The sequence below is a fragment of the Capsella rubella genome, unplaced genomic scaffold, assembly GCF_000375325.1.
Source record: "Capsella rubella cultivar Monte Gargano unplaced genomic scaffold, Caprub1_0 scaffold_3, whole genome shotgun sequence".
NCBI lineage: Eukaryota > Viridiplantae > Streptophyta > Magnoliopsida > Brassicales > Brassicaceae > Capsella > Capsella rubella.
The window spans coordinates 11446597-11469900 of NW_006238921.1; the positions used below are offsets into that span (position 1 = coordinate 11446597).

The 23304-nt window shown below is 34.5% G+C and overlaps 1 protein-coding gene across 2 annotated transcripts; it reads left to right on the forward strand.

Moving 5' to 3' along the window:
- Positions 1-19213: 19213 nt before the first annotated feature.
- Positions 19214-21591, forward strand: LOC17891621 (protein DETOXIFICATION 17). Of its 2 annotated transcripts, none has more exons than XM_006297496.2 (8): positions 19214-19542; positions 19621-20165; positions 20246-20332; positions 20414-20470; positions 20556-20794; positions 20869-20987; positions 21173-21259; positions 21351-21591. In XM_006297496.2, the coding sequence occupies exons 1-8, from the start codon at positions 19291-19293 to the stop codon at positions 21408-21410; spliced, it is 1446 nt and encodes a 481-aa protein (XP_006297558.1). In that variant the 5' UTR covers positions 19214-19290; the 3' UTR covers positions 21411-21591. The 2 variants fall into 2 exon arrangements, with proteins under 2 accessions (XP_006297558.1, XP_023641181.1); XM_023785413.1 differs by having other exon boundaries at positions 20869-20982.
- Positions 21592-23304: the final 1713 nt, after the last annotated feature.

Sequence of the window (23304 nt, forward strand, 5' to 3'; positions counted from 1 at the left end):
TATCCTCCCATCATTGCTAAAGAGTATTTAAAGAAAAACAAGAGATGAGAAAAAGCTATCTCATAATGATAAATATAACAAAGCAAGAACAACCCAGTGTTATTCAAAAAATACTTTTGGACTTCAAACGGTAGTTATTAATTTGGGAGATATAAATCTTATATACACAGTTAAAAGAAAATTAAATATATATATTCTCATGAGTAAAATATTCCTATTTTGGGTAGGGGCAAATAGTAGTCTTTACTTGTCCATGGTGTTCGGGCCTCTCTTGAAGCATAATCCATATATATGTGTTCGGTATTTGGGTTTTGTCTCCATTCTATTATTCTCCATAATTTATCTCTTGGCGGCAAACGATTTCAAGCTGAAAGAGCTTGCCAACAGAGATGATTACATCGAACTTCCCGTTGGAGCTCTGCCCGATCTCCGCCACATGCCGGTCTGGATTCTGTGGGGAATACGAACGCTAGTGGTTTATTTCATATTTAGTTTTTTTGTCACCCTATTTTTAATCATATTTTCGCTTTCTTAATTTTAATTACAAAAATACCATCAATCATAAAATTCCTTTTTAGATTGACAATGCAAGTGATAATCTTTATAAATGGATCGATAACACTGTTATCAAAAATCGATAACTCTATTCATTATAAGATATATGAAAACACTTTGTGACTTTAATGTATAACTATTTGTTTAGCATGGTAAATTATATAGTATCGTGATATGTTAACATATTTATATCAATACAACATTAAGTTTTTAATTCGGATTTTGATAATATTGTTGTTCATAAATGCAGAGATAAGAACATATTATGAATTAGATGATTATTTAGTAGATTAGCACGATAACAATATATATATATATATATATATTAATAAATTTATAAATATATCTTGTTAAATCATATTTTATCACGATAACTTTATAATTTATGTGATAAATTTATGTTTATTGTGGTAACTCAATTATTGGAATATAAAAATATATAAAAGAAATGATATAGCATGACGCACATATTCAAACGTCAATAATGTTTGTGAGCATGACGCTCGTGACGTTTTTGGAGCTGACAGAACCAGCAGTCAGCATAGCAAATCCAGCTTGCATATTAAAAGTGAAAAAGGCAGAGAAGAGAAGGTAAGACGTATTGATGGCTAATGCTATCTCATAAAATTTGGAGCAAATGAAAGTGGAAAGATCTATCATATTTACTGAATGAAATGAAGAAGATATTATTTTTCTTGTTAGCACCTGAAAAACGCTATATTAAGCAATCATAATGTTTTAAAAAGTGTTATGTCATCGACTGCGATAGTAGGCTTGATACAATAGTAATTATTTTTTTGTTATTGTTTTGTCTATTACCACGAAAATATATTGTTATATTATATATATCTAGATCTAGGTTTTTGCCTTGGGAAAAATGAAAATCGATTTTACATTTCTTTTTCTTATTGCCTTTACATTTTTAATTTTTTGGTCCCGCTTAAAATTTTCAATAGCGGTATGGTATTAAATTTTTTGGCCCGCATGAAAATTTTGTCACGCTTAAAGAATTGCTAGTGTTTATAAACTACCAAATGCTATTTTTAATTCACAATTCATTCACATATAGCATATCTTGTTATGCTATCAATACTCAAATTTCTTAAAGTATTGAACAAGATTCAGTAGTCATGATGAAGATGAAGAACAAATTTTTTTTTCCTTTAAACGGCAAGAGAATGGTTTATCTTTTGCTCTTCTGTAGCTTTTAAAGTTAGCATGTGTAGTAGCTCAGGCATATTAATAATGTGTTTAATGAATATTGGATTTTTTAATTTTGGAGGAACCCAAAAACCAACGTTGTACTTATATTTTACTTATGAGGAGACATCATGCATACTTTTCACAAAGACATAAACAAAATTGTTAAGGGGCTACTATAATTTGAATATTGGCTTACACTTGTCATAGAAAATGAAAAATTATTTAGTTTTATTAAATGTTGTACTTTGAGTTTTGCATTTTGACTTGTTCTTTCTTGTATATATATTAAATAGATTTGTTCCCTCGTATTGAAATAAAAAGTTGGCTTGTTCCTTTTTACATGAACAACACTAAAAGAGAACAATATATTCATGCAGAATAAAATCATTGGTAATCCCTAAAAAACATTAATAATAACTGGTCGGAAATAAAAACTGTAAGGATGCCCACTTTTTGAAGGATTTCGAAGGGTGAAAAGTTTCCCATAAATTTTTAAATATATAATACTTCCAAGAGATGAATTTTGGGTGATTTACCTAAAAGTAACTTAACTTTTAAGAACATGGGCAGCAGCGTCCTGATGCTCCGTCCCACACCATTATTGGAAAAAATAAATAAAAAACAAACAAAACAATGTGGGACGTTTCTAATATTGCGACGTCCTTTGCCCTCTTTCTTCACTATTCGCGGGGCCCACTGACACATGGCGGCCCGCGATTGTTTTGATTATTTTTTCTTAAAATCTAAAAAAAAATTCATGGGACAAAAAAAAGTCTCAGCCAATGCGCATTGTCTTAGTTATAATATAGTAAAAGAGTAACTATATAAGCAAAGGAAGTATTTTCTACTGTTTGATATAAAAATGACGAAAATAGCCTAATAAACTGATATCCAATATTTTGGAGTTTGGTTTAATTTTCCCAACTAATTGTTTTTTAACCTTAGTAGTTACAATTCTGTAAGTTTTTTTTTCTCCACTTTCTCACTCTCTCCTTCTCTCATTTTTCCTTTGCTTTGTATTTTTATCATTTTAATTAGTTAATATCAAACTATTATCAATTTTTTTGGACAACAGGCTGTAATTATTTTTGTCTTACATTTTAAAATCCATTTTGCTATATTTTAGGTAAATTTATGATATTTAGTATTGCTCATTGGGAAGTATTAGACAAGGCTTAATAATATTCATTTCAATTTGCCCTAGCCGCTCCCTCTGGTACAAACTCCGAGGTCTCCTCCTCCTGTGGCGTCGAGTCTGGTAGGCGTCGCTGGGTCGTGTTTCATCCATCTGCTTGTCTTCCTCTGTCTTCTAAGCTTGGCCTGGTCCTCTTTTAGTCTCATCGGAGTTTCACCAAGATCCCAAATCTCACCTCCGGTCATGCTTTAGCTTCATCGTCTCTTCCCCCTCCCTTCTCAATCGGTTATGTAACCCCCATCATCTCTTCGCTCCTCGGATTCATATCCCCTCACCAAGTGTGTTACTTGGTTGCAGTTGGACGGGAGCTCTGTTTTGACGCCAAAGCCGATGAAGACAATGACGAAGAACGATTTAAAAAAGGCGTACCAATCTTCCCCTTTGGCACCTCTAGTTTGTGTACCTGGAAAACTCAAACCCAACCAGCCGCCGTGTTTGCAAATGAATATATACATCACAAACCAAACCTTATTGTTATCACAGTCCTTGAAAGCACTAGTTGTTTCCAGCCAATATCTTGAAAGGTCAAGGTTTGCTTTTAACCCTCTTAACCCCATTTCTCGAACCCTGGCAAATAGCTTAGTTTGGTTAGCCTATGATACTTGTATGGTTTGAAGCTGTTTATATCTTCTAAAACTTTATCGAACCCAACACCTCTAGTCCCTTTTGTTCCTATTTTGGTTGGCCGCATACTCCATGATAGCAAAACAAAAGGCTCTCTATGCTGGTTAGATATTTAATTTTGTCAAGGTCAGTAGAATACTAGTATCAAATACTTCTCAAAACCGAGAATCCCAATCACCTCCACTGGCTTAATGATTCGAACCTAGGATATGCTTTATTGTTTCACTGTAAATCCGGCTACAAGCTTTGTGTGGAATTCCTTAACTTCCATGGTCAATGGCTTCATGTGAGGGAGGACCCACCTGCTCTGTTACAATATTACACATATCTTTGCGATTTTCGGTTATAAGTTCACCGAAAGAGTTGAGTCTTGAGCCTAATTGTTAAGAGTATATTCCTCTTATATATTTGTTTCCATATCTTGTATATTATCGTATATCTTTCTTTTTGTTTCTTAGAGATACAATCGTATATTCTTAGCGTAGCTATCACATTAATTGGGAGATCTTGTAGATACGTCTCGTCCCTATAAAATGTATTGGTTTGGACGTGTGAATGAATCGAATCATTCAGATCTTTGAACCTTGTTTTACATGGTATCAGAGCTTTAAATCGGAAAAAACTCTAAACTAAGATGTCTAGTTCACTCCTGGACATGAAGAAGACTGGCTTACCGGCGGCGTATCAACTTGCGACGACGGATAATCCATGTGTAGTGATTGCACAAGTGCAGTTCAACGGTGATAATTTTGATGAATGGGACAAGCAGTGCGGACAGTGCTGCGAGTGAAGAAGAAGTTTGGCTTTGTTGATGGGAGTGTGAAGGAACCAGCCAAAGAAGCGGCTGAGTATGAAGATTGGATCTCAGCCAAGTCGATGGTGACTCTCTGGATCCTGAATACGGTCGATCCGAAAGTCAGGAGGACTTTGGCCATTAAGGAAGACCCGATGGAGCTGTGGAAGGAGATCAAGGATTGTTTTTCTGAGGGGAATGGTCCGCGAATCCAGGAGATTAAGGCGGAGTTGATGTTGTGTTGTCAAGGCACCATGGCTGTTATTGAGTACTTTGGGAAATTGCAAGTACTCTGGGAGAATATGACCAACAATGAGACTCCACTGACGTGTACGTGCGACGGTTGCAGCTGTAACCTTAAAGTCAAATTGGAGAAGAAACGAGAAGATGATCGCATTCATCATTTTCTTCTAGGGCTTGATGTTACGATCTATGGTGGCTTGAGAACGACAATCATCGGTTAAGATCCGCTTCCTGGGATGAACCAAGTTTACTCGAAGGTGAAATTGGTGGAACGTGTGAACATAGTGATGCGAGGAAGGGAGCAACAAGCCTCGCAAGTGGCATTCTTGGCACTGAGAAGTGATGTATCAGTCGGGAATACTAATAAGTCCAAACTTGTGTGCTCGTCCTGTACGCGGACTGGTCATACGGCGGAGACGTGCTTCCAAGTCATCGGTTATCCAGAATGGTGGGGTGACAGATCTAGACGTGGAGGCCGCGGTGGTCGTGAAGCTGGTCGGGGTCGTGGCAGCATTCCTCGTGCTAATGCTGTTGTTGCTCAACCTTTGCATGATGTGAGTGTAGAGGCTGAGAGAAGCGGGTACACGGGTCTGACTAATGAGCAATGGAGCACCTTGATCAAGTTTTTTGATGAGAAGCAAGGGACATCAACTCGATTGAATGGTATGTCTCTCTCTCTTGATTGGGTACTTGACACCAGAGCATCTGGTCACATGACTGGTTATGCTGATATCTTAACCAATCGAAAGTATATGTTACCTTGTGCTATTGGCTTGCCTAATGGGAAACAGAGCTTGTCAAGAGAAAAAGGCACAGTGGTCTTTGATGATGATTTTTCTCTTACAAATGTTCTGTTTGTACCGGATTTGAAATGCAACTTAATCTCCGTATCTCAGCTTGTTGCTGATTTAGATGTGGTTATGCAAATTGCTAATAAAGGTTGTGTGGTTTAGGACCGATTAAAGAGGACCCTGACTGGGATGGGAGAACTTAGAGATGGCATGTATTTCTTTCGTCGCTTACCAAGTTTTACAGCTTTGCATTTGAATAAAGACGGAGCCAAAGAGGTGTGTCATCAACAGCTAGGACATCCGTCAAATGGTGTTTTTGATTTGCTTCCTTTTGTTGGTCGTATGAGTAGCGATTTCTCAGTTTGTGACACTTGTGTGAAAGCCAAGCATTGTCGTGATTCTTTTCAATCGAATAATAAAAGCGACGCAAGTTTTGATATGATTCATTGTGATTTGTGGGGGCCTTATTGAAAACCATGCTTGTGCAACTCTTATTACTTTCTCACAATTGTTGATGATCACTCTTGAGGAGTGTGGGTGTTTCTTCTTTGTCATAAAACACAAGTAAAACAGCTGTTGAGAAATTTTATGGCTATGGTTGAATGACAGTTTGCGGTAATAATGGAACTGACTTCACTTGTCTTACTTCATAATTCACTAAACAAGGAATCCAACATCAGTTTTCTTGCGTTGGAACACCGCAACAGAATGGCAGGGTGGGGAGGAAGCATCGTCACATCCTAGACGTAGCCAGACCGTTGTTGTTTCAATCATCTTTGCCAGTTCTCTTTTGGGGGAATAGCATTCTTACCGCCGCATACTTAATCAATCGTACACCGTCGCGGTTCTTGAATGGTAAAACCCTTTATGAATTGATTTATGGAACAGCTACTACTTATGATAATCTACGTGTTTTTGGGTGTTTGGCGTTTTCTCATAATCAACGTAGGGGAGGTGACAAGTTTGAGGCACGAAGTAGACGCTGTTTATTTGTTGGATAACCTTATGATAAGAAGGGCTAGAGCATGTTGATTTCGAAACACATGAAGTTTTTGTTTCCGTGATGTGGTATTTGTTGAGAACACATTTCCACTTATTCATGAAACGCTCTCTGGTTCTTCTCCCCTTGTTGATGATAGCCCTTTGGATTTTGGGTTACAACTTGACACGACAATGGCAGAAATTACAACACCGGTTTCTGAGGAAAACAGTGTTGTGCCTATGGATACTTCTGCCGTCACCGAGATGATTCCTCCCAACGTGGACCAACCAGAAGCTTCTGCTGCGGCACCGTCGTTATCCGGATCCACCGTCGCAGCGGCGGCGACTATCACCACTGAAGTCTCGTCTACTCATCCGATGGTTACACGGAGTAAATCGGGTATTCACAAACCAAAATAACGTATGTGTCTACATACACGAGATGACAAGGATGATATGAACTCTGACAAACTAGAGGACAAATCGCGGAGTAGTGTTCTCCGAGCAGTCCTCAATACTACTATTGATCCTGGAGAAGAAGTTGAGGTCTGTTTTGATGACGATATGTATGATGGGTGTTTCTATCCCATCACTCACTACGTTAATAGCTCACGGTTCTCGCCTGCTCATCGCGCCTTCCTTTCTGCCATTAGTGATGCTTCTTAACCAACAACTTTCCGAGATGCTGTTGCTTATGAAATATAGAGAACTGCGATGGAAAAGAAATTGGTGCCTTGGAGCTAAACGAGACATGGGATATTGTTGAGTTACCTCCTGGTAAGACAGCCATAGGTTGCAAATGGATTTATAAAATCAAATACCGAGCTGATGGAACAGTGGAACGATACAAGGCTCGCTTAGTTGTGCTTGGGAACCGACAGAAAGAATGTGTAGATTACAAAGAGACATTTTCACCGGTAATTAAAATGTCTACGGTTCGGTTATTCTTAGATGTTGCAGCAGCTAAGAATTGGGAGTTGCATCAAATGGACGTCCATAATGCTTTCTAACATGGTGATTTAGAGGAAGAGGTCTATATGCATCTTCCCCCGGGTTTCCGTGGTCCGAACAAGAACTTGGTGTGTCGTTTGAAGAAGTCATTGTACAGGTTAAAATAGGCTCCGTGATGTTGGTTTGCTAAGTTGCGCACTTCTTTAATTGAGTACGGATTTAAGCAATCGTATTCTGATTACTCCTTGTTTTGCAAGAGACACAACGGCACCGAATTATACGTACTTGTGTACGTTGACGACCTCATCATTGGAGGTAATAATACTAACTGATTTCTGATTTTAAGATTTATCTTAGTGATTGCTTTCATATGAAAGACCTAGGCCACTTGAAGTATTTCCTGGGTATTGAAGTTGCAAGAAAAGGTGATGGTATTTTCTTATGTCAAAGGAAATACACGCTTGATATAATAACAGAAGAAGGACTTCTTGGTTCAAAACCTGCTATGACTCCTATTGAACAACAACATACGCTTGCTTTGGCGTCTGGTCCTATACTCGATGATCCGGAGTGCTATCGGCGTTTGGTTGGACGTTTGGTTTACTTGCTCGCCACTCGTCCTGATCTAACGTACTCGGTTCACATACTCTCTCAGTTCATGAAAGAACCAAGACAAGAACATTGGGAGAGTGCCTTGCGTGTCGTTCGTTACTTGAAAGGCACACCAGGGCAAGGAATTTTGTTGAAGTCTGATTCTGATTTACAGCTCAGAGGATGGTGCGATGCTGACTATGCGGGCTGTCATTTAACTCGTCGCTCATTGGGTTCTTGGTTTGTTACGCTTGGATCTTCGCCCATCTCATGGAAGAGTAAAAAGCAAAATGTCGTCTCTCGGTCCTCAGCAAAGTCTGAGTATCGTGCCATGTCGCTTACAGTTGGTGAATTGCAATGGTTACGTGATGTTCTTATTGATTTGGGTGTCTCTCACCCTCGTCCCATGGAGTTACACTATGACAACCAAGCTGCATTATACATCGCTGCCAATCCCATTTTTCATGAACGGACGAAACATATTGAGAAAGATTGTCACATTGTTCGTGATGCTCTTCAAGACAAGCTCATTGTTACGCAGAAGGTCGACACATCGAAACAGTTAGCCGATATATTCACTAAAGTGGTGGGCCGACGTGAGTTTGATTACTTAGTCGACAAGTTGGGCATCTACAATCCATATGCTCCAACTTGAGGGGGGGGGGTGTTAAGAGTATATTCCTCTTACATATTTGTTTCCGTATCTTGTATATTACCGTATATCTTTCTTTCTGTTTCTAAGAGATACGATCATATATTATTAGCGTAGCTATCACGTTGATTGGGAGATCTTGTAGATACGTCTCCTCCCTATATAATGTATTGGTTTGGACGTGTAAATGAATCGAATCATTCAGATCTTTGAACCTTGTTTTACACTAATAGTTTGAAGAACCCAAAACTTTTGTTCTTGAACTTTCTCTTGTTGGCGAGAAAACTACCATGTGCCTCCCTTGTGGAGCACTCTTCTAAACGCTCATATGCATGTATTGCGAGAGCCGTCTAAGATCATTGTTTGGTCGAGGAATTTGTGAAGCCCCGTCTTCATGGTCAATTCCGCTTTGGTCCCAAAGGATTTTCAAGCATTGCAAACGTCTTCAAGTCAAGCATTCCCTTGGAAAAATTATGGAACCACGATCCTTATTTCCTTTGTATTTTCTTAGTTTCTTTTTGTATGAACTTCCCTATTTTGAGGTTTTAAGTTAATGAAAGCGTTGTTTGACCACAAAACAAATATATATATATATTGTCCTTGGTCATGCTCTCGCCTTTGAAATGAATGAATAACAACGGAAACAAGGAAGAACAAGCAAGGATCCTAACACCACACAACACAGATTTCACTTCCTCTAGCCTAGAACCACCAAGAATAGCCACCAAACACCACCAAAAAGCCTCACATAACCCTCATAAAACTTTAGAAACTTTGAGAACCCTTCACTCTCTCTGGAAATGTTAAAAAGCGGCTGAAAAGAACAAACCTCAACTTCTCCTCCTTTTAAAACACGACCTAGGGTTAACCAACCCAACCCCAATTAATTTCGCAATTAAAATCAAACCGGTCTAACCAAAAAATGTTTGTGTCGATCAATACCATTCCTTGGTGTCGATCGACACCACCAATTTCCGAACACGGATGTTACATGTATAATGACTGAGTGTGTAAGTAAAAAATGCAGAAGAAGAAAATTCTAATGATTAGAATGGTGGAGAGAGTGTGTGACTATTTAGTTGAGTGACAGTTTAGTTAATAGTGCAACTTTATTAGGTTGAGTGACAGTTTAGTTAAAAGTTTATTGTCTCAAGGAAATACATAAGAGATAATCATGTCTCGTGATACAAGACTTCCTAAACTAGATCTCCAACTTTTGATTAAAGGAATTTCAAATATAAAAAATATTTAATTATACCTCAATACACAAATGGTTGATTTCTTCAGGAGGTAAATAGATTGAGGACGATATCTTGAGACAATTGCATAAGCCATTCCATCTTCCGGGGCTTAATCCTCTCTATCTGTTTTTTGATACCCAGATCTTGAATTTTTCCAATACTTTTGTTTGTAGTTTTCAAAAGATCTAACCAATCTGCTACGACTCCTTTGACTGCGACCATCTACATTCAAAAAAAAAAAACTACTTATCAAATCTGAAAAACTTATAAAATTTTATAAATTAAAAAAAATTATTGAAAATTTACCTTTTCCTCTCATGCTTTTTAAAGGCTACAGAATTTTGGTTGTTGGTCTCTACTCTCTTTTCACCACGTTCGCTCGTCCGATTTTTTTAGTTTTAAAAAGATATTTTTCTAAAGAGGAAACATCATACATAGATTTTACAAATACATAAAAAAAAAATCATTAGGGAGTTACAATATTTGAGTTTTGTCTTAAACTTGGCATAGAAAATGACAAATTATTTAGTTTATCAATTCTCGTACTTCCAATTTAGGGATGAACATATTTTAAGCGATTAGATTAACAGAATGTTAGAGTCTTTACCTTTATAAAAAATATTTGTGAGATAATTAGAGTCTTTACCAATATTTTGTTTCGACAGTTGATGCCCCCATGATAGTTAATTAGTATATTGGTAAAGTGATACGATTTGATTGTGAATACTAATTAGTGAAGTCTTTGTTCCTTGTACTAATGAATATTTAAATTAACTATGATATTTTACCATAAAACAAATTGATTAAACAATATAATTGATTATGTGAAGTGATAAAGGCATTGTTCATGTGTTACATACCTCTACAACAATAATTTTCGAGCTAAGTAATTAAAGTAACATAAAAATAATTTACATACCATGGAATGTAACTTTTTCCCCCTAAAACAATTCAATGATTGTAATAATCAAGGGTACCGTTATTTGATACTCATATGTTGATACTATCTCCAAAGCTTCTAATACATTTTTATATGTTTATTTTATTTTAGGTTGCAAGTTTTTTCTCAACAAATCATATATATAAAAGTAATGTTTCACTCTCTCTTTATTGGTCCATTTAATATTTAATTTTAATCAAAACAAAAAAAAAAGACATTTAATCATATACATTTATTCATACTTTAAATCCACACTTTACTACATCACTTTTATCTTATAAGTAGCCATTCTCACATTCTCCTCTACCATATCTCATTTCTTCATTATTTTATTTGTTTTTAAAAAAATTTCTTTCATGGGGTGAAAACTCAATTAAGATGTCATTGTATGTGTTTGATTAAATATTTGGTTTAGACTTTTCTTTTCAATTTTATTTATTTATTTTTGTTTTTATGTATTTATTCATTGTTTATTTATATGATAAATGTAACACATATGTATAATACTATTTTATGGTTATAAGAAAATGATTTTATTGATGGGATTCAAAAATATTGATTTCTGACCATCGCATCATAAGAAAATTAAGCTAAAAAAACCATCTTCATTCTTTTACATTGTATGTTTGTTTCTTTCTCACATATTCATGTATATTTATTTTATTTTCAAAAGTATGTAATTTTTTAACAAAATAAAATTTGTTATATAATTATCAAACCAATTTGTAAGACATTCTTTTAAGAATAATGATCCTTATATTTAGTTTATGATTCAACATTTAATAATATAAAGAACATTATAGTTTTTGTTAACTTTGAATTTTATACTTGATTTCCTATCTAAAAAACAATTAATTTTCTATCTATTATATATACTACAAGGATGAAAAAATATAATTAAACATAAAGATATAACTTAAATTAAGAGGAATATAAAAAGAAATTAAAAGTAAAATTATTCTTTGGGAATTTTTAAGGTTTCACTCTCTCCTTATTGGTACATTCAGCATTTATTTTTTAATTATAATATTTACTTTAATTCATACTTGAAATCCCCACTTTACTATTAAATTGTAACTGAAATTATATAACTTTTGAATTGACTATTTGTTTCCTCCATTCAATTTCAATTAACACACTATAAATTACAATTATAACTCTTCTAATTTAATTATTTTAGAATTGTAACTTACATCATTTTTTATCCTATAAATACCTATTCTTACATCCTCCTCCACCATATATGATACCCTCAATATTTTCTTTGTTCTATTTTTTAATGTTCTTACATGGGTTGAAAGCTCAATTAAGATATCATTGTAAGAACTTGATTATATATTTGGTTTAAACTTTTGTCTTCAATTATATTTCTTCTTTGTTTTATGTACTTTTTCATTTTTTCATTGTTTTTTATACTATTAAATGTATAATACATATATAATAATATTTTATGGCTATAAGATAATTATTTTATTGATGTGATTCAAAAATATTGATTTCCGACCATCGCACCATAATAAATCAAGCTAAAGAAACCATCTTCATTCTTTTACTTTAGATGCTTGTTTCTTTCTCATATATTCATGTATATTATTTTATTTTCAAAAGTATGTAATTATTTTAACAAAATGATTTTTTTTTATAATTATCAAACTAATTTGTAAGACATTGAAGTAAATAAAATTTTATATACAAACAAAGGTAATTTGTGTGTATATTTATAAGCTTACATACATATTTGGATAAATTTCAGCATTTTAGTGATTTTTTTATAAAGTTTGAAAAGGGGGTAAATTTAAAAAGTGGTATTTGAAAAGGGGTATTTTTTAAATTCTCCCAATATCATTTCTATTTTTATCATTAACAATATTATTTTTTATCAAAAAATACTCAAAAATACTAAAGAAAATTACTATCAAATTGAACAATTAAGCAACGAATAAATTTAAGAGATATGGATGTATGCTTCTATTATATGATTTAAATAAATAAAGTCTAAAAATGTTATAAGCATTGAAAATTATTTATTCTATTTTTTATAACTAATAAATAAATTAAACTTTATTAACTTAATACACAACAACCCGCGCATATGCGCGGGACATTACCTAGTAATATATATATAGGGTTACCTTATATATTCTTCTTTTCTAACCGGTTTTGTCAATCCGGTAATATCACATTGGTTGTGGTCAAATGATGGATGGGCTAGTCCCACGCGTACCAACAACAATAATTTATTAGGCTCTGGTACCATTGATTTTGCTGGTTCTGGTGGTTCACATGGCTGGTGGATAAACTTGTTTATGGGGATCTTTAATTCTAGGTCCAATAATCGGCAGTTTCAATCACCGATGAAACCGCTCCTCAAAAATTCATGGTCACAACATAACCCTTGTTGTGCTTGGTACTTTGATGCTGTGGTTGGGATGGTACAAGTTCATTACTGGTTATTTTAAAAACATTTTAAATTTTTTACTACATATCTTCACATGGCTGGTAGGATAACTGGTTTTTGGTAATCTCTAATTCTAGGTCCAAGAATCGATAGGTTTGATCACCGAGAAAACCGCTTCTAAAAAAAACGTGGTCACATCATAACCCTTGTCGTGCTTGTTACTTTGACGTTATGGTTGGGATGGTATAAGTTCACTACTGGTTATTTCTTAAACATTTTAAATTTCTTACATCATGTCTCCTTCTTACTATGGTCAACGGAGTGCCATTGGGAGGACCATTAACAAAACGACTCTATATGGATGAACCGCAACATTAGCCACTATGTTCACTAGGCGACTTCTAGTTGGCCATTGGAATGTTACGCATGTGTGCACCGGTTTACTAGGCGGCCTTGTGGATATATCATCCGGATGCGCGGTTGGGGCATCATAGATTTTGATCAGTCTTGACTTGGTCGCTATTAAATTTCAATTTGATGACCCGCTTCAAGCTTCTCAAGTGCACTTTGGTTGTGGGATGTGAGGGTTACTATTCACAAGATTGTTTGCTAGAAAACAATACATAATCGAAGTTTATGGTGGCAAAAATGGAAAGCCATTCTGTTTGTTGATGGGTGGGAGAGTGAAACTACTTGGTGCACAAATTATTCAGATTATTGCAATCTTTCCTTGGGTAACAATAACAATATGATATTTTTTTATGGATTACATAAGATTAATTTATGGCCCATGTTGGCAATGTTCCTTTAACTGCTTTCCACAAGAACAATTTGATTTTCGGGGATACATGAAGATGCTAGACATCAGCCTTCCATTTAAAATCCGGCATAAGGTTTGGTTGAAGCTCTAGGTCTTGAGCGTCACAGGCAATATCATAGCCAGATTTATATATTTAAGCTCTATTAAAATTTTAATTATACTAATATTTAAATTCTAAAGAAAGTTTTTTAAAAGGTATTATGAAAAAAGAATGTGCTAAAGTGTCATTGAGAAATTACTCCATAATTATATTATACAATATCCAATTTTTAATAAAAAAATAGATTTTGCTAATACATTACACAAAGAAATAGTGATTATTTATTAGAGTTTATTGCACTTACATTCACTTTTGACAAACATATTGCTCATTTAGTAACTTTGGAAACTTAGGGAGATATTGGAAAAATATAGTTCTATTATAACCTAATAAAGTTGTTATATTAACCAAAGTGCCACTCAACTAAATAGTCACCAATCTTAATTCTCTTTCATCGTTTTGTCATACTCCACCATTATTCTTCTGCTTTTCCATTTTTTTTTCCATCTATGGTCTTCCTCTTCTATTTATGTTCCATCTCCAGTTTTTCTTGATTCTTGTATAACAAATCATGTTTCCTCAGTCTGAATTGGAATATGGACTCCCTTTTTCAATAGCTCACTACACATCCATCTGCCTTTGTCCATATTTTGTGTATTTGTTTACTATGATGAATTCATATCCATCTCGCATTGTCCATAATTTGAAGCTAACCTTGAATATAACGTACTAATGGCCCTGATGGACACTATCTTTTGGACGATGCACATTTCTCTTTGAACATTGGACATCTTTGTATCTCACTTCCGGTCTTTCTCACCTCTTTTCGATATCGCCGCTTTGTCATCATCGTCTCAATATTGCCGCTTTGTTATCATTGTCTCGACATCACCGCTTTGTCATCACCATCTCGTCATCGTCGTCTCGACATCCCCGTTTTGTTATCACCGTCTCGACATCGCTGCCTCGTCATCGCCGTCTCGACATCGTCGTCTCAACATCGCCACTTCAGCATAGTAAATACTAGATATTCCTCACTCCCAATTTCCAGTTATTAAGTAAAATAAAGAAACGTAACTAACAAAAACTCCAAAATCTGGTTTCTTTTTGATAGACACTTAATAGTGCTATTTTTGTCACTTTTATGGACAAACAGTTAACAAATCTTGCCGTGCTTATATAATTACCTTTTGTGTATATCATAATCCGAAAGTGACCTTTTGTGTAAATGACCCTATTTATTATCCATAGAAACATCATCAATGTGATAATCTATTAAATAAAAATTGTTTTGACCATCATCACCCTATTCAACACGTTTATATATACATACACTCATCCACACATAACCAATCCACGTTATACATATAACAATCAAGACATCACTAATTGTTCAGTCATACAACATTCACACATAACCAGTCCACGTTTATTCATACAACCATCAACACATAACCAATGCACTTGATACTAGAATTTTTCTATCAATTATCCTAGAGTATTATCATGTCATTGCAATACAATAGGTGTCAAACTAATCAGGTCTGATGCTAACAATCAAGATGTTATCATAAATGATTAAGTCAAGCAAAACATGAAACGGTTTTGTTTGTTTTATAACATCGTAGGGGAACATGTTGAACATGCAATTAAACTAAAGCTGCAAAACATAGACTATCATGTATAACCTAAAATGTAATGACTATCAATATTGGTGACAAAACGAAACAGAACATGTAAATTGCAAGTGAATAAAACAGAAAGCACAAATGGATAGAAGATCATGAGGATGAGGTTATTGATGTAGGTGGAGCATGCTAATCTACTTATGATGTTTAACAAACGACAAACATACTAATCCCTAGACAATAAACATCAAATATTAGTCAATCCAATCACTTGGCAGAGACTATCATGTTTACGGCACTTCCTAATCTCAAATCTCTTTAATGAAACATGCAGTAAACAAGCATGAAGAAACAATCCATTAATGTCAATAAAATTTTGAGACATCTAATCTCTTAGGCTAAGCAAGTATATCTATGGTATTAGTTGTTCAAACATTTCATCAAACATTTGGTAGGTGCTGAAATGTCAGGGATCTAATTCCACTTGATCAGAGAAGAATTAGCCATCAATACTCTAGTCTAGAAAGGAAACAAACGAAACTAACTTAAGCACCCTAAAAGACTAACACTCTTCACCTAACTGATCCCATCCTCAAGTGAGTACCTCTAATGTTTGGGAAAACCCTAATACATCAAACGAAAAAAAGAAAAGAAGCGGTTCAGGAATCGTCATGACCCTGTTGATCAAGTCAGCACCTCAATTAACATGTTGCATCGAACTTGTAACCCCGACCGCCATCTCTCCAGTAGGCCCCATGTTCACCACCAGCCCACAGGGCCACCTCTCTTAATGGGCCTCACATCCTCTCACTAGGCCCATGAGCCCATTAATATCCGACGGTCGGTTTGCTACGTCCGAGAGGCTTAAAAACTTGTTTACCGACCCTACATATCACCACATGATATTTCCCTGTGTTTTTGCCTCACTCACACAGTTCCAACAACCACTAGCCATAATGTCACCCAAAGTTTGACTACTCCAGCATAAGCACCCTAAACTGTGGAGTTCTCTCAGGGGGTGACACATCGTGTTGCGCAACGAGGACGTTGCGATCTATTAGTGGGAGAGAATTGTGAGACCCTGGTTTGCGGAGAGGTTTAAATGAATTGATTTGGCCACCTTTTTCACCAAGGGTCCTGAGAGAACTCCACAATTGAGCGTGCTTATGCTAGAGTAGTCAAAGGATGGGTGACCTTCCGGGAAGTGGTTGTCGGAACTGTGTGACTGAGGCCAAAACACCGAGAAAGATCATGTGGCGTTTTGTAGTGGTCAGTAAACAAGTATTTAAGCCTCATGGACGTAGCAAACCAACCGTCGGATATTGATGGGCTCACGGGCCTAGTGAGAGAACGTGAAGCCTATTAAGAAAGGTGGGCCCGTGGACTGGTGGTGAACATGGGGCCCACTAGAAAGATGACGGTCGGGGCATTACATGACCGCTAATATAAACAAGGTCTTGTTTATTTTGATAACAATTTTATTATCAACTAACCTTCATTTTATAGTACATGTATCGGCATCAGCACCTTCGAGTCATGTATAACAACTCTTGTTGCCAACCTAAGCAAATCACACAATCATTCAGACGTCGATAATACTAATTATATTGAATAACAATGAAATTATACGTTAACCATTTGTTTTCCTTCTAAAGCTCTCTTCTCGTCACCTACATCATCATCACTTCCCTGCACAAATCACTTAATATAACATAATTGCACAAGACCTATTTAGAAAATAAAAGAAATGGTATCACATAATTGCAAAAGGGGGTATGCGGTGTAATATATGATAATCACATTGTTATCGACATCATCCTTGATAATCCTTCCCTCCATATCAGCAAGTTTAGTGTCTAACAAACGAGATAGTGTGCTACGGTTAATTGTACCTGATAACCCTGACGGAATCACATTCGCTGGAGGCTGGACAACAATGTAATTAAAGAACAATGTAGATCTGAGACAACAGCCCATAAAACTAATATTCTCTTAAAAAGTTGCAACTGTTCATTTATTAGATGATGGATGCAACTATTCAGTTTCAAAAATCATTTATTTTATTATTGGGAGATAGAGACCGGAGATTGACCGAGATATACGATCGAGATGTCAACCCCAAAATATGGAAATCGAGAAGATATTATTGTAGAAGATTATTGATAAATGTTAATATTGAGTTTAGGAAGTATAACATTATCACAATATATATTATTTACATTTATGTTTATCCTAAAATTCTATATAAGAGATTGTAAGTTGTAACATTATTTTATTAGAGTCTAATATAATTCTTCTTTTAAACACTTTTGTGTTTTTTACTCTCATCAATTTATCATGGTATCAGTGAAACTGTTTCACTTCTAAGGTTTCCTCCAAACTTATCATGGTATCAAAGCCTTGATCATGTTCTGATGGGCCGGGTTAGAGTTCTCGTTTGCTTCCGCTTCTATAATTTTCTTTTTTTTTTGATTTTTTTTTTATTTTTTTCCCTATTCATTCATTAAAAAAAATACTTCTCTTATTTTCTTTCTTTCTACCAAAAACACGAAAAAAAATACGAGGTTGTTCGTGTTCAACTTGGCCGTGTAGGAAAGCCAACCACGTTGATGTTGTGGAGACTACACCGACGAAAGTGACTCATGTTTGTGGTTTGGGTTTTTTATTGGCTAGCTTGCTAGTTGGTGACGATCGTTTATGAGCCAATGATGGTTCTAATACTTATTATGATGGTCATAAGAGGTTGACCATGACTCCAACGATGCAGTGGAGATATGGAGACGATGATAACGACGGGTACGATGCTAATCCGGTGGTGATGGATTTAAATTTTGACTATGGTTTCACAAGTTTCTTCATGAACAAGAAATTCGAAGAACAACCAACACTTGTGGTTTAAATCGATAGGAAATACATAACTACCAGAGATGTATTTTTAACTTATTTGACTCTACGACTGAGTCAAATTGGTTCATTTTTTGATAAAGTTAATAATATTTCTATTTTATCTAAATATTAACAAAATTAGAATCGACACGTGTCAATATCCTATCGTTTATAATTAACACATGTCACGATTTTGTTAGTGGCTAACTTTGAAAATCAAGCTTTATATAATAAGATATATATGTATATATATATATATATGATTTATTGTAAAATCCTTTCAAATCTCACTTGAAACCATGAGATTTGAATTTCTGTTTTTATAACTAAGAAAAAAAAAACTTCTTAAATCTTCTCAAATCTATTAAAAATCAAATCCACAATTTTTTTTTGAATTAATAACCGTGAATTTTAAGTTGGATTTTTAAAAACACTGGATTTCGAATAACCTTTGGTTTACATCTCAAATTAAAATTAACGAAAACGACCTGACAAGTTTCGGAAAAAAAGGAGCATCAAATTGACGTCTTAAACTGAAATTACTGGGGAAAAAATCTTTGAGATTTCAATACTAAAACTGAAATTACAAATTAAAATTAATGAAAACGAGTTTGACCTAATTTAACTATTTCATTAACTATTTTATTAAGAGAGACAAGGTCCACATGACCGAGGCTCTTCTTTGTCAGCTGTGGACACAGTTTAGAGTTTTGTCATAAAAGTTGTTAAAATTGTTTCCCATTGTGTCGTTGTAAACAATGGAGGCTGAAACTGAGAGTCGAGATATTGCTGTGTCTCAACATGTTATCACAGAGAAGGGAAACAACCACCGTTTGAAGATTGAGGTGAGAAAGCAGATACGGCTCTCTGCACCACTGATTGGTGTCAGCATACTACAATACTCTCTCCAAGTCATCTCAGTCATGTTTGTTGGCCATCTTGGCTCACTCCCTCTCTCAGCCGCATCCATCGCCACCTCTTTCGCTTCTGTCTCTGGTTTTACGTTTCTGGTCAGTAGCCTAATCTAATCTCTTTATACTATAGCCAAAGAATCACAAAATCCTGAAATATTTGGGCATATTCCACAGATGGGAACGGCAGGTGCGTTGGAAACACTTTGTGGTCAGTCATATGGGGCGAGGCAGTTTGGAAATTTAGGCATACTAATGCAGAGAGCCATGTGTGTTCTATTGGTTCTCTCTGTGCCTCTATCAATTATATGGGCTAACACAGAGCACATTCTTGTATTAGCACACCAAGACAAGTCCATCGCGAGGCTTGCAGGATCGTATGCACAATACATGATCCCTAGCATCTTTGCGTATGGACTTCTTCAATGTCTTAACAGGTTTTTGCAAGCGCAGAACAATGTGTTCCCTGTGTTTGTGAGCTCTGGGATTACAGCTGGACTTCATGTGTTTCTTTGTTGGGTTTTGGTATTGAAGACTGGTTTAGGATACAAAGGAGCTGCTCTAGCTATTTCAATCTCGTATTGGACTAATGTTGTTCTCTTGTCCTGTTATGTCAAGTTCTCTCCTTCTTGCTCTCACACTTGGACTGGATTCTCTAAGGAAGCTCTGAGCGATATTTATACTTTTGTGAAGCTTGGTTTTCCTTCTGCAGTTATGGTCTGGTGAGTGTCTTTTCAAAATTTAGTTCTCATTCTTTATTTGGTATCATGATCATGATTCAGTCATATATGTATATGGACAGTTTTGAGATGTGGTCTTTCGAGCTTTTGGTTCTATTGTCAGGACTGCTCCCTAATCCAGTTTTGGAGACTTCAGTGCTTTCAATTTGGTAAGATGGATTGATTAAGTCTCATCATTGTCACTCTTATTACTTTGTTTTACTTAATATAAGGTTCTGTCATTTTTACAGTCTAAATACTTCTTTAACTGTCTGGATGATCCCTGTTGGCCTTGGTGGTACTGCAAGGTAAGCACACAAACCAAAAACGACCTAATATTAAATGTTTATAACTGCACAAAGTAACTTACCTCTGTTATCTCTCACTTTGCAGCACAAGGGTCTCTAACGAGCTTGGAGCAGGGAATCCGGAAGTGGCTAAGCTGGCTGTGCGTGTGGTTGTAGCCATTGTCATCGCTGAGGGTCTTGTGATCGGATCAGTTTTGTTGCTAGTGCGGCATAACTTGGGATATGCTTTCAGCAGCGACCCAAAAGTCATCAAATATGTAGCGTCAATGATACCAATTGTTGTTGCAGGCAACTTCCTCGATGGCTTTCAATGCGTTCTATCAGGTTCTTAACAAAAACTGTAGTTACTTTGCTTTGGTCTGTTGTACAAATCTTTATATCAGTACACTTGGTTGTAGGGGTTGCTAGAGGATGTGGATGGCAAAAGATTGGAGCGTGTGTGAATCTTGGTTCATATTATCTTGTTGGAGTTCCCTTGGGTTTGCTTCTTGGTTTCCATTTACATCTCGGTGGTAGGGTAAACAGTTCTTGTATTCTCTTATTGCTTTTGTATAGTCTATGTCTATGTATGAGTTCAAGTGCAACACAAGAGTTAAGAAGGTAGTTATAGAGAGTACTTCATCCATGACCATGTCAAGACAACAATATAGTTTATCAATGACAGACATAGTAATATTGGGTAGTGATATATCGTTTCTTCAGGGGCTTTGGCTGGGAATTGTAACTGCACTAGTTGTTCAAGTGATATCTCTTTCCATCATCACCATACTTACCAATTGGGATAAAGAGGTTAGACAGAACAACCTGTTACGATTTACTTTGGATTTCAAATCCATCACCATACTAATATTTTCTTACTAAATATCTTCTTTTTTGGTAGGCCAAGAAAGCATTAGCCAGGGTTGGGACTTCAGATCAGGCTGATGGAGAACCAAAGTGATCTTTGTCTCTAAATAGTTCACGTTGGTCTAAACAAGTGATTCAAATAAGCGTATTGTTTGTGGAGTGAATTGTTTTTGGTTACTAACCTATTTTTGTATTGATTTTTTTTTTTGTTAAAACGATGTATAGGAAGTAGGGATAATTATTACATTTGAAAAAAGATTATATTATATTTGATACATAAGGACCCTAAAACATATTATAAATAAACCTCAAAACTCATATTAACATAAATGTCCAAACAAACGAGAATTAAATCTGGTGAAAATGGTGTCTTTCCCAACCGACCAATTTTTTTTATATATTTTGGAAGAAAATACAAATAGATAGTGAAGTATTATTCTCTTTCTCTTTTTTTTTGATTACGTTTTAACTCGCGGCATGATGATTTTTTTATGGGAAAAATTCAAAAATACCTTTTTCCAATACTATTTGTTAAAAATAATCATATTTCAATTTTTATCTAAAAGTCATTCAAATTTTGAATTTTATCAAAAAAAATATGTGTAAGCTTATATATATAGACAAAAAATTATCTTTGTATGTGTATAAAATTATATATTTTATAAATACAGTATAAATACCTTTTAAAAATCTTATAAAAACTTTGTAAACCTTTTTAAAATCTTATAAAAGCCTTATAAATGCCGTTTAGTTTTCTTAAAAACTTTATAAATATTTGGATTGAGTCTCACAATAGTAATGATGATCTAGATGTACCTTATAAACTCTATAAAAGTTTATAATTTTTCATATTTGAAAAGGGGTATTTTTGAAAATGGATAGAAAATTGGGGTATTTTTAACAAGATATACACCAAAAGGGGCATTTCTCAAAACTTCTCTATTTATGACTAAAATATGTATATTTCAAATTATATTTGTTATTTGTTTCTTTTGTTTATTGTTTTTTTTTTTTGGTAATTTGCGGGAGCTTCGCTCCCATTTTTTGTTTATTGTTTAAGATTATATAACTGTGCTATGATTGTTAATTCCATGACTTAACCCGTGGAATATTACATGAATTTTTTTTCATATATTCGTAATTTAATCAACTTAATTAAACGTGTCTAATAATTTAAATAGTGAAATGATGATAGCATAACATCTTTCATTTAACTCATTTAATTTTAGTCTGAAATGTTTTGTGTGTAGACAACTTGTAAGGAAAATATAATCAAATTTATGTAAACTCAAACCCGCTCAAACATATTTATAATAAATATAATAATTTTTTAACTTTTTAATGATAAATTAATAATAATACTTTAACTTTTTAAAGATTATAACTATTTAGAGAACTTTTGAGAAAATATCCCTTTTGTAATGTTTTAAAAGGTTTTAAATCGTTTGGGTGATTCGATACAAATATTTTGTAATGTTTTAAAAGGTTTTCAATCGTTTTTACAAGTTTTATAAGGTTTTTAAAAGGGTTTATAAGGTTTTTTAAAAGATTTTTATAAGTTATTTTTACGGTATTTATGAAAGATATAAAATTTTATACACATACAAAGGTAATCTATGTGTATATTTATAAGCTTTTTTTTTTTGGTAAATTGTGTATATTTATAAGCTTACACACATATTTGGATAGATTTCAACATTTTTAGTGGTTTTTTTATCAAGTTTGAAAAAGGGTATTTTTAAAAAGTGGTATTTGAAAAGGGTATTTTTGAAATTCCCATAAATATTAATTATATTTATAAAATTTTATAAGCTTAAATATTTCTAATATTTAAACCATTTACAACAATATATATGCATATTTTACTCTATTTAATTAATTAAGACTCATATACAAAATGCAAAAGTTTTTCATATAAAATTTTGAAGATAATAATTTTTTCAAAATAAATTTATGTAGTGTGTAAAAAATGTATATATTAAAAAAAT